At 62.6% G+C, this 16,823-nt stretch overlaps 3 protein-coding genes across 3 annotated transcripts; all 3 read left to right on the top strand.

Annotated features, from left to right (window-relative positions):
• Positions 1 to 149: 149 nt before the first annotated feature.
• On the top strand, positions 150 to 4,859 carry LSCM1_01424 (uncharacterized protein; the record flags this gene model as incomplete). The annotated part of the gene is made up of 1 exon (XM_067319038.1): positions 150 to 4,859. The coding sequence occupies one exon, from the start codon at positions 150 to 152 to the stop codon at positions 4,857 to 4,859; it is 4,710 nt and encodes a 1,569-aa protein (XP_067176317.1).
• Positions 4,860 to 6,629: 1,770 nt separating this feature from the next.
• On the top strand, positions 6,630 to 11,681 carry LSCM1_01423 (uncharacterized protein; the record flags this gene model as incomplete). Its single annotated transcript, XM_067319037.1, has 1 exon — positions 6,630 to 11,681. The coding sequence occupies one exon, from the start codon at positions 6,630 to 6,632 to the stop codon at positions 11,679 to 11,681; it is 5,052 nt and encodes a 1,683-aa protein (XP_067176316.1).
• Positions 11,682 to 13,443: 1,762 nt separating this feature from the next.
• LSCM1_01422 (uncharacterized protein) lies at positions 13,444 to 15,273 on the top strand (the record flags this gene model as incomplete). Its single annotated transcript, XM_067319036.1, has 1 exon — positions 13,444 to 15,273. One exon carries the CDS (start codon positions 13,444 to 13,446, stop codon positions 15,271 to 15,273), a length of 1,830 nt encoding a protein of 609 aa, XP_067176315.1.
• Positions 15,274 to 16,823: the final 1,550 nt, after the last annotated feature.

Raw genomic sequence — 16,823 nt, 5'->3', positions numbered from 1 at the left:
CGTCGCTTGCGGTGCGTGTGTGGCCTTTTCAGAGTGCTTTGGCACTTTCTCGAAGATTTGTCGCTCTCTGCGCTGTTGCACGCTTTTTTTTGGCGCTCCATCCGACGAAAAGGTGATCAGAAGTCCGACATCGTGCGCCCTCTCATCTAATGGAACCCGAACGGGCCTCTGCGTCTGCCGCTGTCAACAATAGCGACACACGTAGCAGCTCATGCCGTCCTCCTGTAGTCCCAACAGAAGAAAAAACGCACCCGCTTTACGGGGCGGAGCCGCCTTACGAGGAGCAGCCGGAGGACCGCTCCGGGTGGCTATTCGGCACGCTCTTCTACACGTGGATTGGGCAATACATTCGCGAGGCGTCGCGGGAGCAGCTGACAGAAAGCAAGCTGCCGAGGCCAACGAGGCGATTCCGTGCCTACAACGCCGGTGTCGCACTGTCAGCGGAGCTGCAGCGCCAGCGGGTGCGCCGCCACGCGTGGGACGCCTACGTGGGCACGCGCGTTGGCGTGCGCTGGGATGAGGCCAGCGATGGTGTGCTGCGCTGGGTGGGTGCGGTGCAGCAGTACGGCACGCCTGGGCAGCTGTACGCGGGCGTGGAGTGGCGCGTGGCTCCGTCGCGGCGGCGCGGCGGCTGCATGCGCAGCTGCATTGACCGGCTACTGTGCCGCGGAGGCAGCGCCTGCGTGCCGGAGCGCGGGCCCGGGGCGTATCACCGCGGTGAGGTGGATGGCGAGCACCTGTTCGACGCTGCGGAGGAGGACACGGTGCTGACGTGCGAGCGGGTGGAGGACGTGACTTTCAGGCGAGGGCCGTCGCGCGGAGAAGCTGTGGAGGCCGCGGCTGACCAGGAGAGCCGTGCCGAAGACTCGGACACAAATAGCCAGAGGCAGTCCGAGCAGGGGGACGCAGACGTTCCCGCTCCACCGACGTGCATGTCAGTGACACTTGCCGTTGTCCGCGTACTCCGCTGGCAGCTACTTCTTTTGGCGCCGGTGCGCGTAGCCGTAGAGGTCTTCGCACTGCTCACGCCCATGGCACTTACGTGGTACATCCACCTGCTCGAGGGGAGTGCAGAGGCATCATCTGCGGAGAATGCCAGCAGCGGAAGCGGCAGCGTGACCGCTTCGCTGGATTCGTCCCGTGCCATGAGGCGCTCGGGTAGGCGGGGTACTCCGTGGCGACCCATGATGAGCGTCTTTCTCCTCTTCGCCATTTCACTCGTTCGCAGTATTGCCCTTCAGAAGTACGTTCAACTCGTTTGCCGCAGCGCCTACGCTGCCCGCTCCGCTCTGTCTTCGTGCGTTGCTGCAAAGTGCCTGCGTATCGCGTCGCGAGAGCTGCGGCGCCCGGAGCTGAACGCCGGCCGCATTGTCAACTTCATCGCGACAGACGTTGCAAGCGTGGAGAGCATGATTTACGTCTTGTGGATGACATTGACGGTCCCGCTGCAAGTGTGCGCGACTGTGTGGCTGCTCTACCGGAGCATGGGCTCGTCAGCGGGCATCATCATTGTGGCGCTGATGGTCGCTCTGCCGATACAGGTTGCTCTGACAAAGATGACCTACGCCGCTACCGTCGAAATGGCGAAGCGCTCCGATGCGCGACTCCGCTTTGTAAACGAGTTCCTCTCCGGCATCCGGTCCGTCAAGTTCATGAGCCTTGAGGTCAGCTTCGAGGAGGAGATCCGGAGGCGCAGAGAAGCCGAGCTCCGTGCGGTGCGTACATTCCAATTAATTTCCATCTCCAACTCACTACTTACCCAGTGTGTGCCATGCTGCACCACTGCAGCGGTCATGGTGGCCTACTGCCGCACAGGGCACGACATGCCCCCTGCAGTCATTTACCCCGCGCTGTCCCTGCTTGGCCTCCTGGATGCCCCGTTTGACCTCGTCACGTACCTCATCGGCGTGTATTCGCAGTTCTTCGTGTCTATGCGGCGCCTCACCTCCTTCCTCGCCGCCGACGACGCGCAGGCACGCGAAATATTTGAGGAGGCGCTGGTGTCGAGGGAGGATGACGAGGCTGCCGCCGTGCTCTGCAACGCGACAGTAAGCTCCTTCAAGGCCGTCCCGCTGCCCCCGCCCCACCGCAGCAAGCGCGGCTTTGATGCAGCGACGCACTACGAGCTGCGTGCGAAGACCCTGCTCACGGATGTGGACGTGCGCGTGCCGCGCGGACGGCTGACGGTGGTGCTGGGGCCGACGGGCAGCGGCAAGTCGACGCTGCTGGACGCGCTGATCGGTGCGCTGACCGTGGGGCGCGGCCGCGTGGCGTGCTCGCGCAGCGTGGCCTACGTGCCGCAGCAGCCGTGGATCATGAACGCGACGCTGCGCGACAACGTGGTGTTCTTCGGCACGCCGGACGCGGCCGCCTTCGAGCGCGCGGTGCGCAGCAGCCAGCTGGCAGCCGACTTGGCGATGCTGGCGGACGGCGCGGAGACGGAGATCGGCGAGAAGGGCATCAACCTGAGCGGCGGGCAGAAGGCGCGCGTCAGTCTTGCGCGCGCCGTGTACGCGGACCGCGACGTGTACGTGCTGGACGACCCGCTGTCGGCGCTGGACGCGCACGTGGGCGAGCGCGTGATGCGCGAGTGCGTGTGCGGCGCGCTGGCCGGCAAGACCCGTGTGCTGGCGACTCACCAGGTGCACGCCGCTGCCTACGCAGACTTGGTGGTGCTGCTGGAGCAGGGCCGCGTGGCCTTTCAGGGCAGCTACGCAGCCTACCGCGAGTTTGCGCGTGTTCACTACGAGCGGAACATGAGTGGACTGGGGAAGGCGTCTATGTACGCTGCGCGCACGGTCAACGAGCTGGCATCGGCCGTTGACCTGTCAAAGCTTGATGATATGCTCGACGAAAAAGCCTCAATGCCGCGTCGGCTGTCAGAGCCGACGCTAGAGCCGGGTAGTGCTCTGCTGCACGCAGCGCCCCAACGGAGGCACAGCATGGTCGTTGATGCTCTGCCGGATGCTGTGCCGGACGTGACGGTGATGGAGAGCGGCGAAGAGAAGGCTGTCGGCGCCGTGCCGTGGTGTGTGTACTGGCACTACATACAGGCGTGTGGCGGGTGGTCCACTGTGGGCGGCATACTGATCTTCTTTCTCATGACGGAGGGAGTCTCTCGCTCGTCGGACGTGTGGCTCTCTCTCTGGTCCGGGGGTGCGCTGGGCGGCATGCCCGCTCACTGGCGCCTAATGATATACGTGTCCGCAGTGCTTGCGGGCATATTCGTGCTGCCATCCCGCGATCTGTGGTGCTTCACGGCCATGCGCCGCGCCTCCTCTCATCTGCATGCCGGGCTGCTACGCTCCTTGACCCGAGCACAGCTGTCCTTCTTCGACGTCACTCCACACGGGCGCCTCATGAACCGCATGTCGCGCGACATGGCCCTCATTGATTGGGACCTTCCCGCCAGCATTGACGTCCTTCTGTTTTACTTATTTTACCTTCTCGGCTACCTTGCCATCATGGTAGCATCGCAGCCCGTCGTGATTATCGTGCTCGTGCCGTGCGTGCTCATTTACAGCCGCATCTTCGTGTTTTTCTGCGCTGTCAACCGCGAGATGCAGCGCCTGCTGAACATCTCCAACTCACCCGTCTTCTCCATCCTCAACGAAGTGCTCACAGGACGGTGGACCATCTGTACCTACGGCCGCGAACGTGCCATGATGCACCAGGTACTGCAGCGGCTAGACGGGGTCTTTGCATGCGCCTACCTGCAGTGCATGTGCAGCCGCTGGCTGTCCGTGCGTGTGGAGCTGCTGGGCAACGTTGCGGTCTCGGGGCTTGCGCTGCTCGGTGTGCTGTCGACGCAGTTTCCATGGATGCACCTGAATCTTGGTCTGCTTGCGCTCACCATCAGCGACGCGACCTCCATCACGGCGGTACTCTCGCGCTTCATCAGCATTGGCGCGTCCGCAGAGGCGTCGATGAACTGCGTGCAGCGCGTGCTGTACTACACGGACAACGCGCCAGCGGAGGACGTAGGCGGAAGCGAAAGCGCTGTGGAGGTGTGCTGCAGCAGCACGCATCCAGCGGATGCCGGCGGCGAGGAATCCGTTAGTGCTTTACCTGCAGGGTCGCTCGTCTTCGAGCACGTGGACTTGCGGTACCGGCCAGGGCTGCCGCTGGTGCTGCGCGACGTGTGCTTCGCGGTGGCGCCTGGGCAGAAGGTGGGCGTGGTGGGGCGCACCGGCAGCGGCAAGTCGACGCTGCTGCTGGCGTTCCTGCGGCTGGTGGACGTGTGCGGCGGTCGCATCCTCGTGTGCGGGCGCGACGCGCGCGACTACGGCGTGCGCCAGCTGCGCCAGCTCTTCTCCATGATCCCGCAGGACCCGCTGCTGTTCGACGGGACAGTGCGCAGCAACGTGGACCCCTTTGGCTGCTGCGAGGACGCGGCGGTGTGGCGCGCGCTGCGGCAGGTGGGGATGGAGGAGCGCGTGCGCAGCGAGGCGGGCGGGCTTGGCGGGCGCGTGCAGGAGGGCGGCGCCAACTACAGCGTGGGCCAGCGCCAGCTGCTGTGCCTTGCGCGCGCGCTGCTGAAGCGCGGCAGCGCCTTCCTGCTCATGGACGAGGCGACCGCCAACGTCGACCCCGCGCTGGACCAGCAGATCCAGCGCACGGTGCAGCACACCTTCCGCGACTACACCGTCGTCACGATCGCGCACCGCCTGCACACCGTCGCCGCCTACGACGCCATACTGGTCATGGACCAGGGCCGCGTTGTCGAGTTCGGATCACCGCGCGAGCTGATAGAGCGTCAGGGCTCCGCCTTCGGTGCGTTGGCGCGATCGCTGAGCAAAGGTGCTCAGCAGGCGTTTCTTGCTGCACTGGCGGAGAGCCGTGGCGAGTTAAGTGGGTGATCTGAGTGTTTTTTTCTTCGGCCACACGCATGCGGAAGATGGTGGCTGTTCCGCTTCCGTCGTCTTTGGTTGTGTGAGCGGGGTGTGGAATGCTGTCACTGGCGAGGACGCAGATGCTTGGCTGAGGCGATTACGTGTCTTGCTCATCGTCTGACTGGAGAGGTTTGTCAGCCTGATCTCTGCTCACTGGGTAGCAGCGGCTGCGAGGAAGTGTGCACTGGCACCGGTCACGACAGTAGAGAGGAGGCAAGAGAAAACTGTGGAGCGGTGCGAGTACCGGGGACCGCTGTATTCGGTGGGGCCGGCGCAGTGCGCCGCCTGGGACGGAAGTTGATGCGTGCTCCCTGGGTGGTGTTTCTCATGCCACCTCCGTGCGGGCGCGCTGCGATGGGCTGAGGTGCGTTCCGAGAGCGCTGGAAGGAGGTGCCGCGTCTACAGTGTTAGGAGCAACCACAAGACACGCCGGCTTGTGCGATGTACTTTCCCTTGGTGCCTGACGCCGGCCGCAATGCGATGCCTTGCTGCTATGTCGATCCACATGTGCACGACTTCTCCTACACTATCGCACCCACCCTGGTACCCGACCCTCTCGCGCGCTCTCCCGCCCGTCACATCACCTGCCACGCCCTCTTTGGGGTATGTGGACACTCGTTTTCGCTTGTGAACAGCTCCAGCGACCACACACATAAAGCAAAGCCACCGCTGCTTTGTGCCTCTCCGACCACGGACTGTGCGCGCGCACACTTTCCCTCACACACACTGCCGAGCAGCTCCCCACGGCTTACTCTCCACCGGACTGTTCCCTTCGCGGTGTCCCTCTCCATTCCGCATCTGGCTCGCCCTCGCTTCAAAGACGTTCGTTCGGCTCACGTTTCGCGTCTGGCGGCTTCGTTATCGGCCTTTGTGGTTGCCTGGCCGCCCCATCCATACGGAGTGCGATAGATCGGCATCAGGGAGGAGGGGGGGGCTCAGCAGATCGCGCGAGCGCGGCCGTGTGACGCGTTGGGCACCGCTCTGTGGCGTGACGCTTCTTCAGGGAACCCCTTTCAGCGACATCGATAGACTCCGCGAGGGAGGCGAATAACCTGCACAGATCCTCTGGGCGCCCCTACCAGGCACCTCAGCCTCGTTTGTGTAGTCGCCTCGCGGCATTGCTGCAGCTCCCCGTCGTGCTCTTCCGCCTTCTCCTCCTGCGGTATATCGGCCCCACCGCCGTTTTCTTCACCACCTTCCTCCCCCCGTTGGACTCTACTCGCCGCTTCTTCGCTAACGTCTCAACCGTACCGCCTCTTTCTTCCCTCTAGCCGGTGCTTTAGAAGTGCCTCCTGCACTCCTCAAAGGGGGGTCTCCTCTTTGTGCTGCGACGGGTACGATTCGCCCACCCCCCTCCCCCTCCCCTTTTTTCTTTTTTTTTGCTATTCTGCATTTGCCTCACAGACTGCAGCGGCCCAGCCCCCCTTTTTGCACCAGTGGACGCCCTGCACCCTCCCCCTCTTTCCGGTGTTCGCTCCTCCCTCCCTCTCTCTCCCCCTTCCACACTTTTACGCACCGACTTCTTTTACTTGAGCTCCTCACCGGCACACCCGCAGCTGCACGCGAGTGGGGATCGAGGAGGAATAGCGGGCGGGAGCGCTCTGCTCGTGTCCTCTGCGTTTGCGCCAAACTTCCGTCACGTAAACTCCTCTCCCTTTGCCGAGGTCACCGCGGTGCTATTCATCTTCGTGCTTCCTGAAAGAGAAGCAGCTCAGCCTCCGCCGTGCAGCTGCAAGTATGAGCGGCCACTCCCCTGTACCGCGACCACCAGCGCCTACAAGTGCTGCGGAGGCGGTGGTGTTTCCGCTGTCTGCTGCACAGCATGACCTCGAGGAGCTTAAGGAGCGCGATAGGGAGTGGCAGATCTCCTGCTCCCTCTGGACCCAGCGAGTGAAAGAGTTGTGGGGCTCGGAGCCGCCTTACGAGGAGCAGCCGGAGGACCGCTCCGGGTGGCTATTCGGCACGCTCTTCTACACGTGGATTGGGCAATACATTCGCGAGGCGTCGCGGGAGCAGCTGACAGAAAGCAAGCTGCCGAGGCCAACGAGGCGATTCCGTGCCTACAACGCCGGTGTCGCACTGTCAGCGGAGCTGCAGCGCCAGCGGGTGCGCCGCCACGCGTGGGACGCCTACGTGGGCACGCGCGTTGGCGTGCGCTGGGATGAGGCCAGCGATGGTGTGCTGCGCTGGGTGGGTGCGGTGCAGCAGTACGGCACGCCTGGGCAGCTGTACGCGGGCGTGGAGTGGCGCGTGGCTCCGTCGCGGCGGCGCGGCGGCTGCATGCGCAGCTGCATTGACCGGCTACTGTGCCGCGGAGGCAGCGCCTGCGTGCCGGAGCGCGGGCCCGGGGCGTATCACCGCGGTGAGGTGGATGGCGAGCACCTGTTCGACGCTGCGGAGGAGGACACGGTGCTGACGTGCGAGCGGGTGGAGGACGTCGTCTTTCGACTCGGACGCTCGGGCGACGCCGACGGGGCTGCATGCATGTGTGCACTGACGAAAGAGCTGCCAGAGCTCGTGCAGCAATGCCCGCGCGCCATTCAGGTGTGGTGGGCTGTGTGGCCTCTCTTTCGCCAAAGCATGGTACACATTGTGTCTCTCGGTGTCATGCGAAGCCTCTGTCAGCTGGTGATCCCCCTTTTGCTGAAGTGGTTTGTGGCGTATCTCAGCGGTGTTGGCGAGCACAAGCATCGGAGTGCAGCCGACTCCACGGCTAGCAGCGCCTCCTCGGACTCCTCAGTCAGTTCATCCGCGGCGGCGGCGGATCTGTGTAGCGTTGCGGGGGCGCTTGACGTTGGTTGGCAGCGCGGAATGGGACTTGCGGTGCTGATGCTCGTTGCCATGATCGGGGAGACGATTGCGAACAACAAGCAGTACCACGTGCGCCGCCGCAGCTCTCTGCAGGTGCGCAATGCCCTCTCAGCTGCCCTCTTTGAAAAGGTGTTTACCATGTCGTCAAAGGCGACGTGCCACCCCGCTTTCAATGCCGGACGACTGACGAATTTGATGAGCACCGATGTCGAGGTGATGGGCCGGTTCATCATGATATTCTGGACGGTGGCCTCCACACCATTCATGCTGGCGGTAGTCTTGTACCAGCTGTATGTCTTACTGGGTGCGAGTGTTTTCGTCGGTGGGCTGGTGGCGCTGGTGCTGATGCCCCTCCAAGCGTGGAGGGTCAAGAAGATGAGTGCATGCTACCGCAGCAAAGCACAAGCGACGGACCACCGCGTCAAGACGACAACAGAGTTTTTTTCTGGCATCCGCGTCGCGAAGTTCATGTCCTGGGAGCCATTCTTCATCTCCCGCATCGAGAAGCTGCGGAGCCTGGAGCTCTGGCACCTCAAGAAGCTGCAGCAGGCCACCATGATTGTCTTCTTCCAGCTCAACGCGACACCGGGCCTCGTCATTGCTAGCGTCTTCTTTACGTACAGTGTGACTGGCCACACCCTGACGCCCACCATTGTCTTCCCAGCCATCGCGCTGCTCAACTTGCTGATGGGCTTCGTGTCTGTGTTACCGTTCGCCATGCAGCTCATGGCAAAGCTTTTCGTTTCGCTGCGGCGCTTAAATATGTTCTTTGACGCAGACGATGACGTGGTGCCGGCTATCCAAGACACAGCCGACGCATCGGGACGCACAAGACCCACGGGCCTTACGCGCTCCGCACGGGCCCAGGATTCCACGCAGGAGGCGCCGTCGCTGACTGCGACTGACGACGTCGCAGCCGAGTTTGTGCACGCTGACCTTTGCACGTATGTCACGCAGGAGCTGAAGAGAGCAGACGCTGCAGAGGAGCCGAACAGCGCCGCGCTGGGCGCTGTGGGACGACCGCCGCCGCCCTCGGCAGAGGTTTTCCCGACAGGTCCGCACTCGTCATCCTCGCCCTCAGCGCCTCCTCCTCAAGAACCGATGGCCGCACCCTCGGCGGCCGAGGTTGGCGATGACGATGCAGGTCACAGAGGTGCTCGCCCTTCCGCGGAGTTGCCGTCGCCGTCTGTCCCCAAAGGCAGCATTGAAGCCCCCTTCAACGAGAACTCCATCTACGTCCTCCAAGCCAAGACCCTGCTCACGGATGTGGACGTGCGCGTGCCGCGCGGACGGCTGACGGTGGTGCTGGGGCCGACGGGCAGCGGCAAGTCGACGCTGCTGGACGCGCTGATCGGTGCGCTGACCGTGGGGCGCGGCCGCGTGGCGTGCTCGCGCAGCGTGGCCTACGTGCCGCAGCAGCCGTGGATCATGAACGCGACGCTGCGCGACAACGTGGTGTTCTTCGGCACGCCGGACGCGGCCGCCTTCGAGCGCGCGGTGCGCAGCAGCCAGCTGGCAGCCGACTTGGCGATGCTGGCGGACGGCGCGGAGACGGAGATCGGCGAGAAGGGCATCAACCTGAGCGGCGGGCAGAAGGCGCGCGTCAGTCTTGCGCGCGCCGTGTACGCGGACCGCGACGTGTACGTGCTGGACGACCCGCTGTCGGCGCTGGACGCGCACGTGGGCGAGCGCGTGATGCGCGAGTGCGTGTGCGGCGCGCTGGCCGGCAAGACCCGTGTGCTGGCGACTCACCAGGCGCGCCTTGCGAGAGAGGCGGATTACGTCGTGGTGCTCTCCTCTGGCGGCCGCGTTTCGTTTCAAGGGAGTCGGGACTCCTATTTCAAGGAGTATCTAGCGCAGGAAACGGGCGAGTGCGACGTAGCTGCTGGCGGTGGCGCTACGACGTCGCTCGAGCGTGAAGAGCCTCAGGAAAGCGTCGTGAGCAACGAGAAAACGCTGGACTTGATGTTCGCTGAGACTCCTGCTGCGGGCAGGAAGTCGGTCGCCGCGCGGGAGGCTGATGGTGGCGCTGCGGAAGGCAAGGGAAAACTTCTGAAAGAAGAGGAGCGCTTCAAGGGAGCTGTGGAGTGGGCGGTGTATCTGCGGTACATGAGGGCGTGCGGTGGCGTGGGCGTGTGTTTGAGTGTCATGGCGCTGTACCTCATCACAGAGGCAGTCACGGTGTCGCCCTCCATATGGCTGGCGCTGTGGTCCACGAAGTGGCTGCCGTTGTCCGCGACGCAGTACAGCTTCATCTATATCGGCCTTTCTTTTGCCAGCGCACTCACAACACCGCTGCGGTACTGGCTCTCCATGACGGTGATGCGCCGATCCAGTCGCGAGGTGCACCGGGAGCTGCTTCGCTCGGTCGCGTGCGCCACGCTGCAGTTCTTCGACACGACGCCGCTCGGCCGCATCGTGACCCGCTTCACAAACGACATGAGCAACATCGACGGCGACCTGCAGAGCAGCTTCAGCTTTCTCCTCTCAACCATCTCCTCGTTCTTCTCCACGGTGGTCATGATGGTGGCAACGCAGGTCTTCGTGGTTGGCATCCTGCTGCCGTGCATAGTGGCCTATCACCGCCTCCTGAAGTTCTACGCACGGGCGAACCGAGAAATGAAGCGCCTCGTCAACCGTGTCAACTCCCCAATGATTTCCGTTCTGCAGGAAGCAATTGGGGGCCGATGGACAGTGCAAGCGTACGGCGCTGCACCAGCGGTGATACGGAAGGCCATTCGATGTGCCGATGTCGTCTTCACGTGCTCCTACCTGCAGCTAGGCGCGGAGCTGTGGCTTTCGGTGCGTATTCAGCTGCTAAGCGCATCCATAACCGTCGCCGTGGCACTCGGCGCTGTAGTGGCCGTGCAGGTGTCTTTCCTACCATCGCACGTCGGCCTCCTCTCTCTCAGCCTCACCCTCGCTCTCGAGATCAGCAGGCTTCTGGACGGCATCGTCACTGTACTCGCCTCCGTGGAGGCAGACATGAACAGCATTGAACGTGTCTTTTACATGGCAGACCACATCGATCAAGAGGACCTCCAGGAGGCAGTGGAGGCGGAGGTGCAGCACATTCTCAAGGCTGAGGGCAGCACTGCGCGAGTGATGGGAGAAGCACTCGCAGAAAATGAGGAATCGGCGGGTCGAGACAGCTCGAGCTCGCCTCTTTGCATCGGCCAGTCCGGAAGCGCCCAGTTTGGATCGCTCGTCTTCGAGCACGTGGACTTGCGGTACCGGCCAGGGCTGCCGCTGGTGCTGCGCGACGTGTGCTTCGCGGTGGCGCCTGGGCAGAAGGTGGGCGTGGTGGGGCGCACCGGCAGCGGCAAGTCGACGCTGCTGCTGGCGTTCCTGCGGCTGGTGGACGTGTGCGGCGGTCGCATCCTCGTGTGCGGGCGCGACGCGCGCGACTACGGCGTGCGCCAGCTGCGCCAGCTCTTCTCCATGATCCCGCAGGACCCGCTGCTGTTCGACGGGACAGTGCGCAGCAACGTGGACCCCTTTGGCTGCTGCGAGGACGCGGCGGTGTGGCGCGCGCTGCGGCAGGTGGGGATGGAGGAGCGCGTGCGCAGCGAGGCGGGCGGGCTTGGCGGGCGCGTGCAGGAGGGCGGCGCCAACTACAGCGTGGGCCAGCGCCAGCTGCTGTGCCTTGCGCGCGCGCTGCTGAAGCGCGGCAGCGCCTTCCTGCTCATGGACGAGGCGACCGCCAACGTCGACCCCGCGCTGGACCAGCAGATCCAGCGCACGGTGCAGCACACCTTCCGCGACTACACCGTCGTCACGATCGCGCACCGCCTGCACACCGTCGCCGCCTACGACGCCATACTGGTCATGGACCAGGGCCGCGTTGTCGAGTTCGGATCACCGCGCGAGCTGATAGAGCGTCAGGGCTCCGCCTTCGGTGCGTTGGTCAAGTCACTAGGCAGTGAAGGGGAAGGCCTTTTTAGGCAAGCAATGGAAGCGGCCTATGCCCGCGACTAAAGGAGCAGCAGCGTGCTGATGGCCGATGAAGGGGCGTGGGGCGAGACTGCCCCTTGGTGGGGTGACGCCAAGTTGCTCTGACCTACTCGGGAGGAACTTAGCGGACGGTAGGGTCGCCCTTGCCACGTGCAGAGCGATATGCTTGCCGCGCAATGTTTGGTGATGAATCGTGTGCAGGACTGCAGATCTATATCCTTACCTCTATCTATACACACACACATATATATATATATCATGATCGTATGCACACGAGAGAGAATGTCGAGATGCATAAGGGCATCGGCCGCTTCGTTTCTGAGGAGGGCCCGAAGACGCCGCATCGGGTGCACTTACAGCCGTGCGCCTTTCTTTCGCCATCTCCCCTCTTTGTCGCCGAAGGTAATTCCTGCCAAGACCCCGTTGAGCAGTGGACGCTCACTGTGGCCTGGGGCGTCATGGAGGGTGTCTGCCTCTCTCTCTCTTTCTGTGTATGTTGGCACGAGAAAGAGGAGTGGCGGTCGGCACGCATGTCTGTGCTTCCGCTTATGAATGATGTGCTGGTATGCACCATACGCATCTCTGCCTCGCCATGCCGCTCTTGTTTTTCTTTGCGGTCGCGCTCCTCCGTGCGGCTGTGAGTAGCAGTGGAAGTCGGCGGCTGAGCAGGTGCGTTGTTCCACTCCATGACGAGCTGTCACCTTTCACGACTCTACCCTCCCCACTGCCTCGTCTTGCCTTCTGTCCTCTGCGTACTTCCAGGGCTCGCCTTTGCTTCTTTCGTTTCAGTTTACCTTTTCCCCGCCTCACCCCATTCTGTCCCCCCCTCCCAAAAAAAAGGGGAGAGGGCCCTTCTTCGTAGGCGACTCATTCGCCACCGAACATCTCGCAGGCTTGTGAAGCTGTTGCGGCAGCGCTCATTGTGTTGGCTCCGCGTTTCTCATCGTTTTTGTTTGTTGCATGTAGGAGAGCGTTCATCTGTGGACGCGGGTGAAGCGACGTCGACGCACTGCATTTCCGCCCGTGCGTGTGTCGAGAGGATCGAGGCAGTTTTCTTTCGTTGACGGGGGAGGAGGGGGACTCACCGACGCGCGCGTTCGGCACGGCCTCTCTTGGCGGTCTTAGAGAGAGCGAGGGAGGAGGGGGGGAGGAGAATTTCCGCGTGTGCCTCGCGCTCTCCGACGAAGGACAAACGCAATCGCTACAATTGTCCCCTCCCCCCCGCCCCTCCCCTCTCTTCTTGTGCTTCTTCTTCATTGCGGGCGGACACCCCGTGTACAGCTCCACACCTTCAAATACACACATTGTGTCTTTCTGTGTCTTCTCACCTGCGAGCCTCACTACCTTCATTCCGCCCTTCGTGCGTGTGTGCGTCGCTCGGCATCGCTTCCCTTTTTTTTTCCTCCTCCTCCTCCTCATCCGACTCTCTTTTAAGGCGAAAACAAAACGCAGCGATCTGCTCTCATCCTTCTCTTCCCTTCCGTGGGTCCGCTCCTTTTCCACTCACCCCATTGCTGCCCTCTCTCCTTGTCCAATACACACGCGCACGCCGCATTGTATGAGTCACGAGCGCCACCATCACCTCTGTGTCTACATCCGGACGCCCTCCCTCCTCCCCTGACCCCCTCCTCCACAGACAAGCCCTCGCTGCCTCGGCGCTCTCCGAAGCATTGTAAAGCTGCTTGGGTTTTTTTCTATACTTCTCTTTCCTTTTTGCTCCTCTTAGGCTCACTCGCCGGCCACGGAGAAACAGAATAGGCCCGCGAGTGGAATACCCTCGAGAAAGATGGATGCCTCGCCGCCCGGGCTGAGCGGTCTGATGAAGGCGCTGCCCTCCCCCGCTGCCACCGCCGAGCCCGATTCGGTGCTCGCCAACATCGGCCATGTGGCCCATATTCGCGTCTCCGTCAATGACCTGGTCGCGTTCGAATACGTATGCGAGCGGACGCAGGGTTGGAAATGGGGCCTCGGCACGGTGGCCGCCATCCCTAGCCCGCGCCTCGTCCAGCTCATGCTGTGGACAGGCAGCGGTGGGGAGATGCCACCGGAGGAATCGCCCGTATCGGGCGCGAGCCGTGCGGCAGCGGTGAAGCGACTGGAGGAGCTGCAGCGGATGCGTCGGAAGGCGGAGGAGGAAATGGAGGACCTGAACAAGACGCTTGCAGTACAGCATGCGCACTACAGCGAAGGCCGTGCCGCGTATGAGGCGGATGCGGCGCGCGCGGAGAAGGCCGCGGCGGCGGCGAGGGAGGAAGTGAGAAACATGGAGGAGACAGACTGGCGTGAGATTCGCAGCTACGTGAACCCTCCGGAGATTGTGAAGTTTGTGATGGAAGCCATGCTACTGACGCTTGGAGAGCGGACACTGGATTGGAGCTACGTTCTCAAAGTAATCAGGCAGCGCTCGTTCCAAAAGCGGCTGGAGGAGTTCGACTCGCGGAGCATCTCGCTCACCACGCGGCGGCGTGTGCGCAAGGAGTACTTGTCGAACCCTCGCTTCACGCACAGGGACTCGATGGGGGGCAGTCGTGCGCTGGGTATTGTGCAGCGATGGGTCGCGGCACAGCTGGCAACCAGCGAGGCTACCGTCGACATTATGAACTACGATCAAGCGCGGATCCATGAGAGGAGCAATATCGAGAAGATGGAGGACACGCTGCGAAAGCGTCGCAACGAGGTGGAACAGTATAAAGACGAGGAAACGCAGCTGAAGAGAGAGTTAGGGGACTCGCCGGTGCACATCAACCACAGCAAGAGCGCGAGCAGGGCTGCGCGGTCGCCCAAAGGTCACTTGGCCGACAGGGACTCGAGCCCTAGGGACGGCAAGTCTGGCGGGGGCGCCAATCGCGCGACGCCGCGCGGTCGCCCAGGAGCACCCCCGCTGCACGAGAATATCTACGGCACGGCCAACACGTGGACCTTCACCGACAACAGCTCGATCATTTTGCACAGCAGCATTCTCGTGAACTATGACGATCCGGCGTCGACAGTGGTGACGCTCACGCCGGAGCAGGTGGAGCAGCTGAAGAAGGCTCTGGAGGCCCGCGCCGCTCTGTACGAGGAGCAGCAGCGGGCCGATGCTAAGATCAAGGACCTAGAGGACGACCTCGAAGATCTTCGTGGCGCTCTCGCGTGTGCGTGGCACGACTTGGCAGATGCCAAGGAGGCCCTGGCGTCGCAGCGCGTTGATCTCGCTGCAGAAGAGCGCGCGATGGAGGATGCCGAAGAAGCTGCCGCGGAGGTGGCGGACGCAAGCAAGGCGGGTCTGCCGAAGGGGTCAGACCGTCAACCTCACGCGCTCAGTGATCTCACAGCCGCCCTTGAGGACCAAAGGAATGAGACGCCCATCGACAAGAACGGCCGTAGGCGGGGCGGCCGGCCTGGAGCTGAGCCAGGGAAAGATCCGGTGGTGAACGGCGCCGCCACTAACGGTTGCATGCCGTCCCTCTTCCACGCGAGAGACGGCCTCGAGCTAGCGAAGATCATTGACAGGCTAGAGAAGGAGATCTGTATCTTGCGCAACGAGTCCAAGGAGGCTAACGCTGTGCTGGATGGGGCTCACGCCGCCATCAACGGGAACCCGCAGCTGAAGCAGTACCTTGACGAGGTCGTGTAGGGAGTCTTGTTGGGGGACGCTCCATGTCGAGAAGCAGCTGGCGCGCCTAGAGGAAGCCGAAGGGCAGTGCTCTTCCCCCTCCCCCTCCCCTTCCTGTGCCCGTATCGCTTTCCCTCTTGACGTATCCCTTTCCGTCCTTTTTTCTCCTCCTCTTTGGGCTCTCCAACGCTATCGTTCTCTTCATTGTTCCTTTTGTCTTTTATCTTTCCTCTTTTTTTTCGTTGCTGATGTGCGCTGTCTGCTCGTCTGCTTCTTCTGCGTCGCCCCTGCCTTCTCTCCTCGGCGTCGTTGCTGTTGCCCATTCGTCTGCCCTCCCCCTCCCCCTCTCTGTCTGTCTCTGTCTCTCTCTCTCTTTCCCACACATTTTTCTTTCGCGGATTCTGTCGCGGCTGCATGCGGTGGCGTCTGTGTCTGTATGCTTGACAGTGTTGTTTTGTGGTGGCCATCGGAACCGCCGCCCCTCTTCGCCTCCGCTGTGCTTTCATCCCACTGCTGTGATTCATCTCCCTCTCCCTCTCCCTCCCTCCCTCTCTCTGTGCGTGTGCGTGTGTGTGTGTGTGAACGAACGAGGGACCTCCCGCCGGGGAAGCCGCACCAGCGGACAGGGCGGCTTACCGGGCCGTTTCTCACCAAATGCCGACTCAGCCGTCTTTTGTTTCCTCTCGTCTTCTGCCTGCGTATGTGCGGGTGCCTTTCCCTTTTTTTTTCTCTCGCGGGGTGGGGTATCTCTTTCACCCCCATCTCGCGGTTTGCATCGCTACCTCTGTGCGCTCGTGGATGCCCAGCGGCAGTGTGGCAGTGGTCGTGTACTGCACCTCCCTCACCGCTACACACCAAGATGCGGAGTGCGCTTCACAGCGGCCCAGTCCACGGGACCTGTGCCCCATAGTCGCTCCTGACCGCGCCAATCCTCCCTGAGAGAGGGGGGAGAGGGAGGGTGATTGGGGGAAGAGGAAAGGCGACAGGAGAAGAGAGGGCGTATGCCGTCTGCCCCGCGCTCCTGTGAAAGACACGTCAGACAGCAGCAAGGCGATTGTGCCTCTCTTCCTCTCCCCCTCTTTTTCCTCCGCGTCACAGCACAGCGGGGGGGCTTTTCTCCTCACTTCTTCTCTGCCGTTGCAGTGGAGGGCGGCACTGGGGCAAAGGGCTGCCGCACACATGTACTCATAGATGACAGAGACTCACGCAGTAACTGTGCTTGCGCGCAGGGACGTCACGGTACGGGAAGAACCACGCGGAGGCGTAGGCGACTGCTTTTTCTTCTCCGTTTCACAGCCCCTCTTTCGCCTTTGCTGTGTGGTGCTCTGTCGAGTTGTATGGGCGTTGCATGAGGTTGGCTGACGTGACGTCCGCCCCGCCCGCGGTTGCCCCTTTTTGCTCTGTCAGTGGATGCAACGATCCCACGCCTAACGTCTCTCTGGCCGTTATGACTTCAGCCGTCTCCCTCTCCCTCCCTTCCTCTCTCTCTCTGTGTATGTGCAAGGGTGTGTGTGTGTGTGGGGGGGCTTATCGCATTTTCTCTGGTGCCCCGTGTCTCATTCGCTCACGGC

This window comes from Leishmania martiniquensis, chromosome 31, assembly GCF_017916325.1.
Source record: "Leishmania martiniquensis isolate LSCM1 chromosome 31, whole genome shotgun sequence".
NCBI lineage: Eukaryota > Euglenozoa > Kinetoplastea > Trypanosomatida > Trypanosomatidae > Leishmania > Leishmania martiniquensis.
The sequence above is the reverse complement of the archived record's forward strand: the minus strand, read 5'-3'. Positions and strand labels throughout refer to the sequence as shown.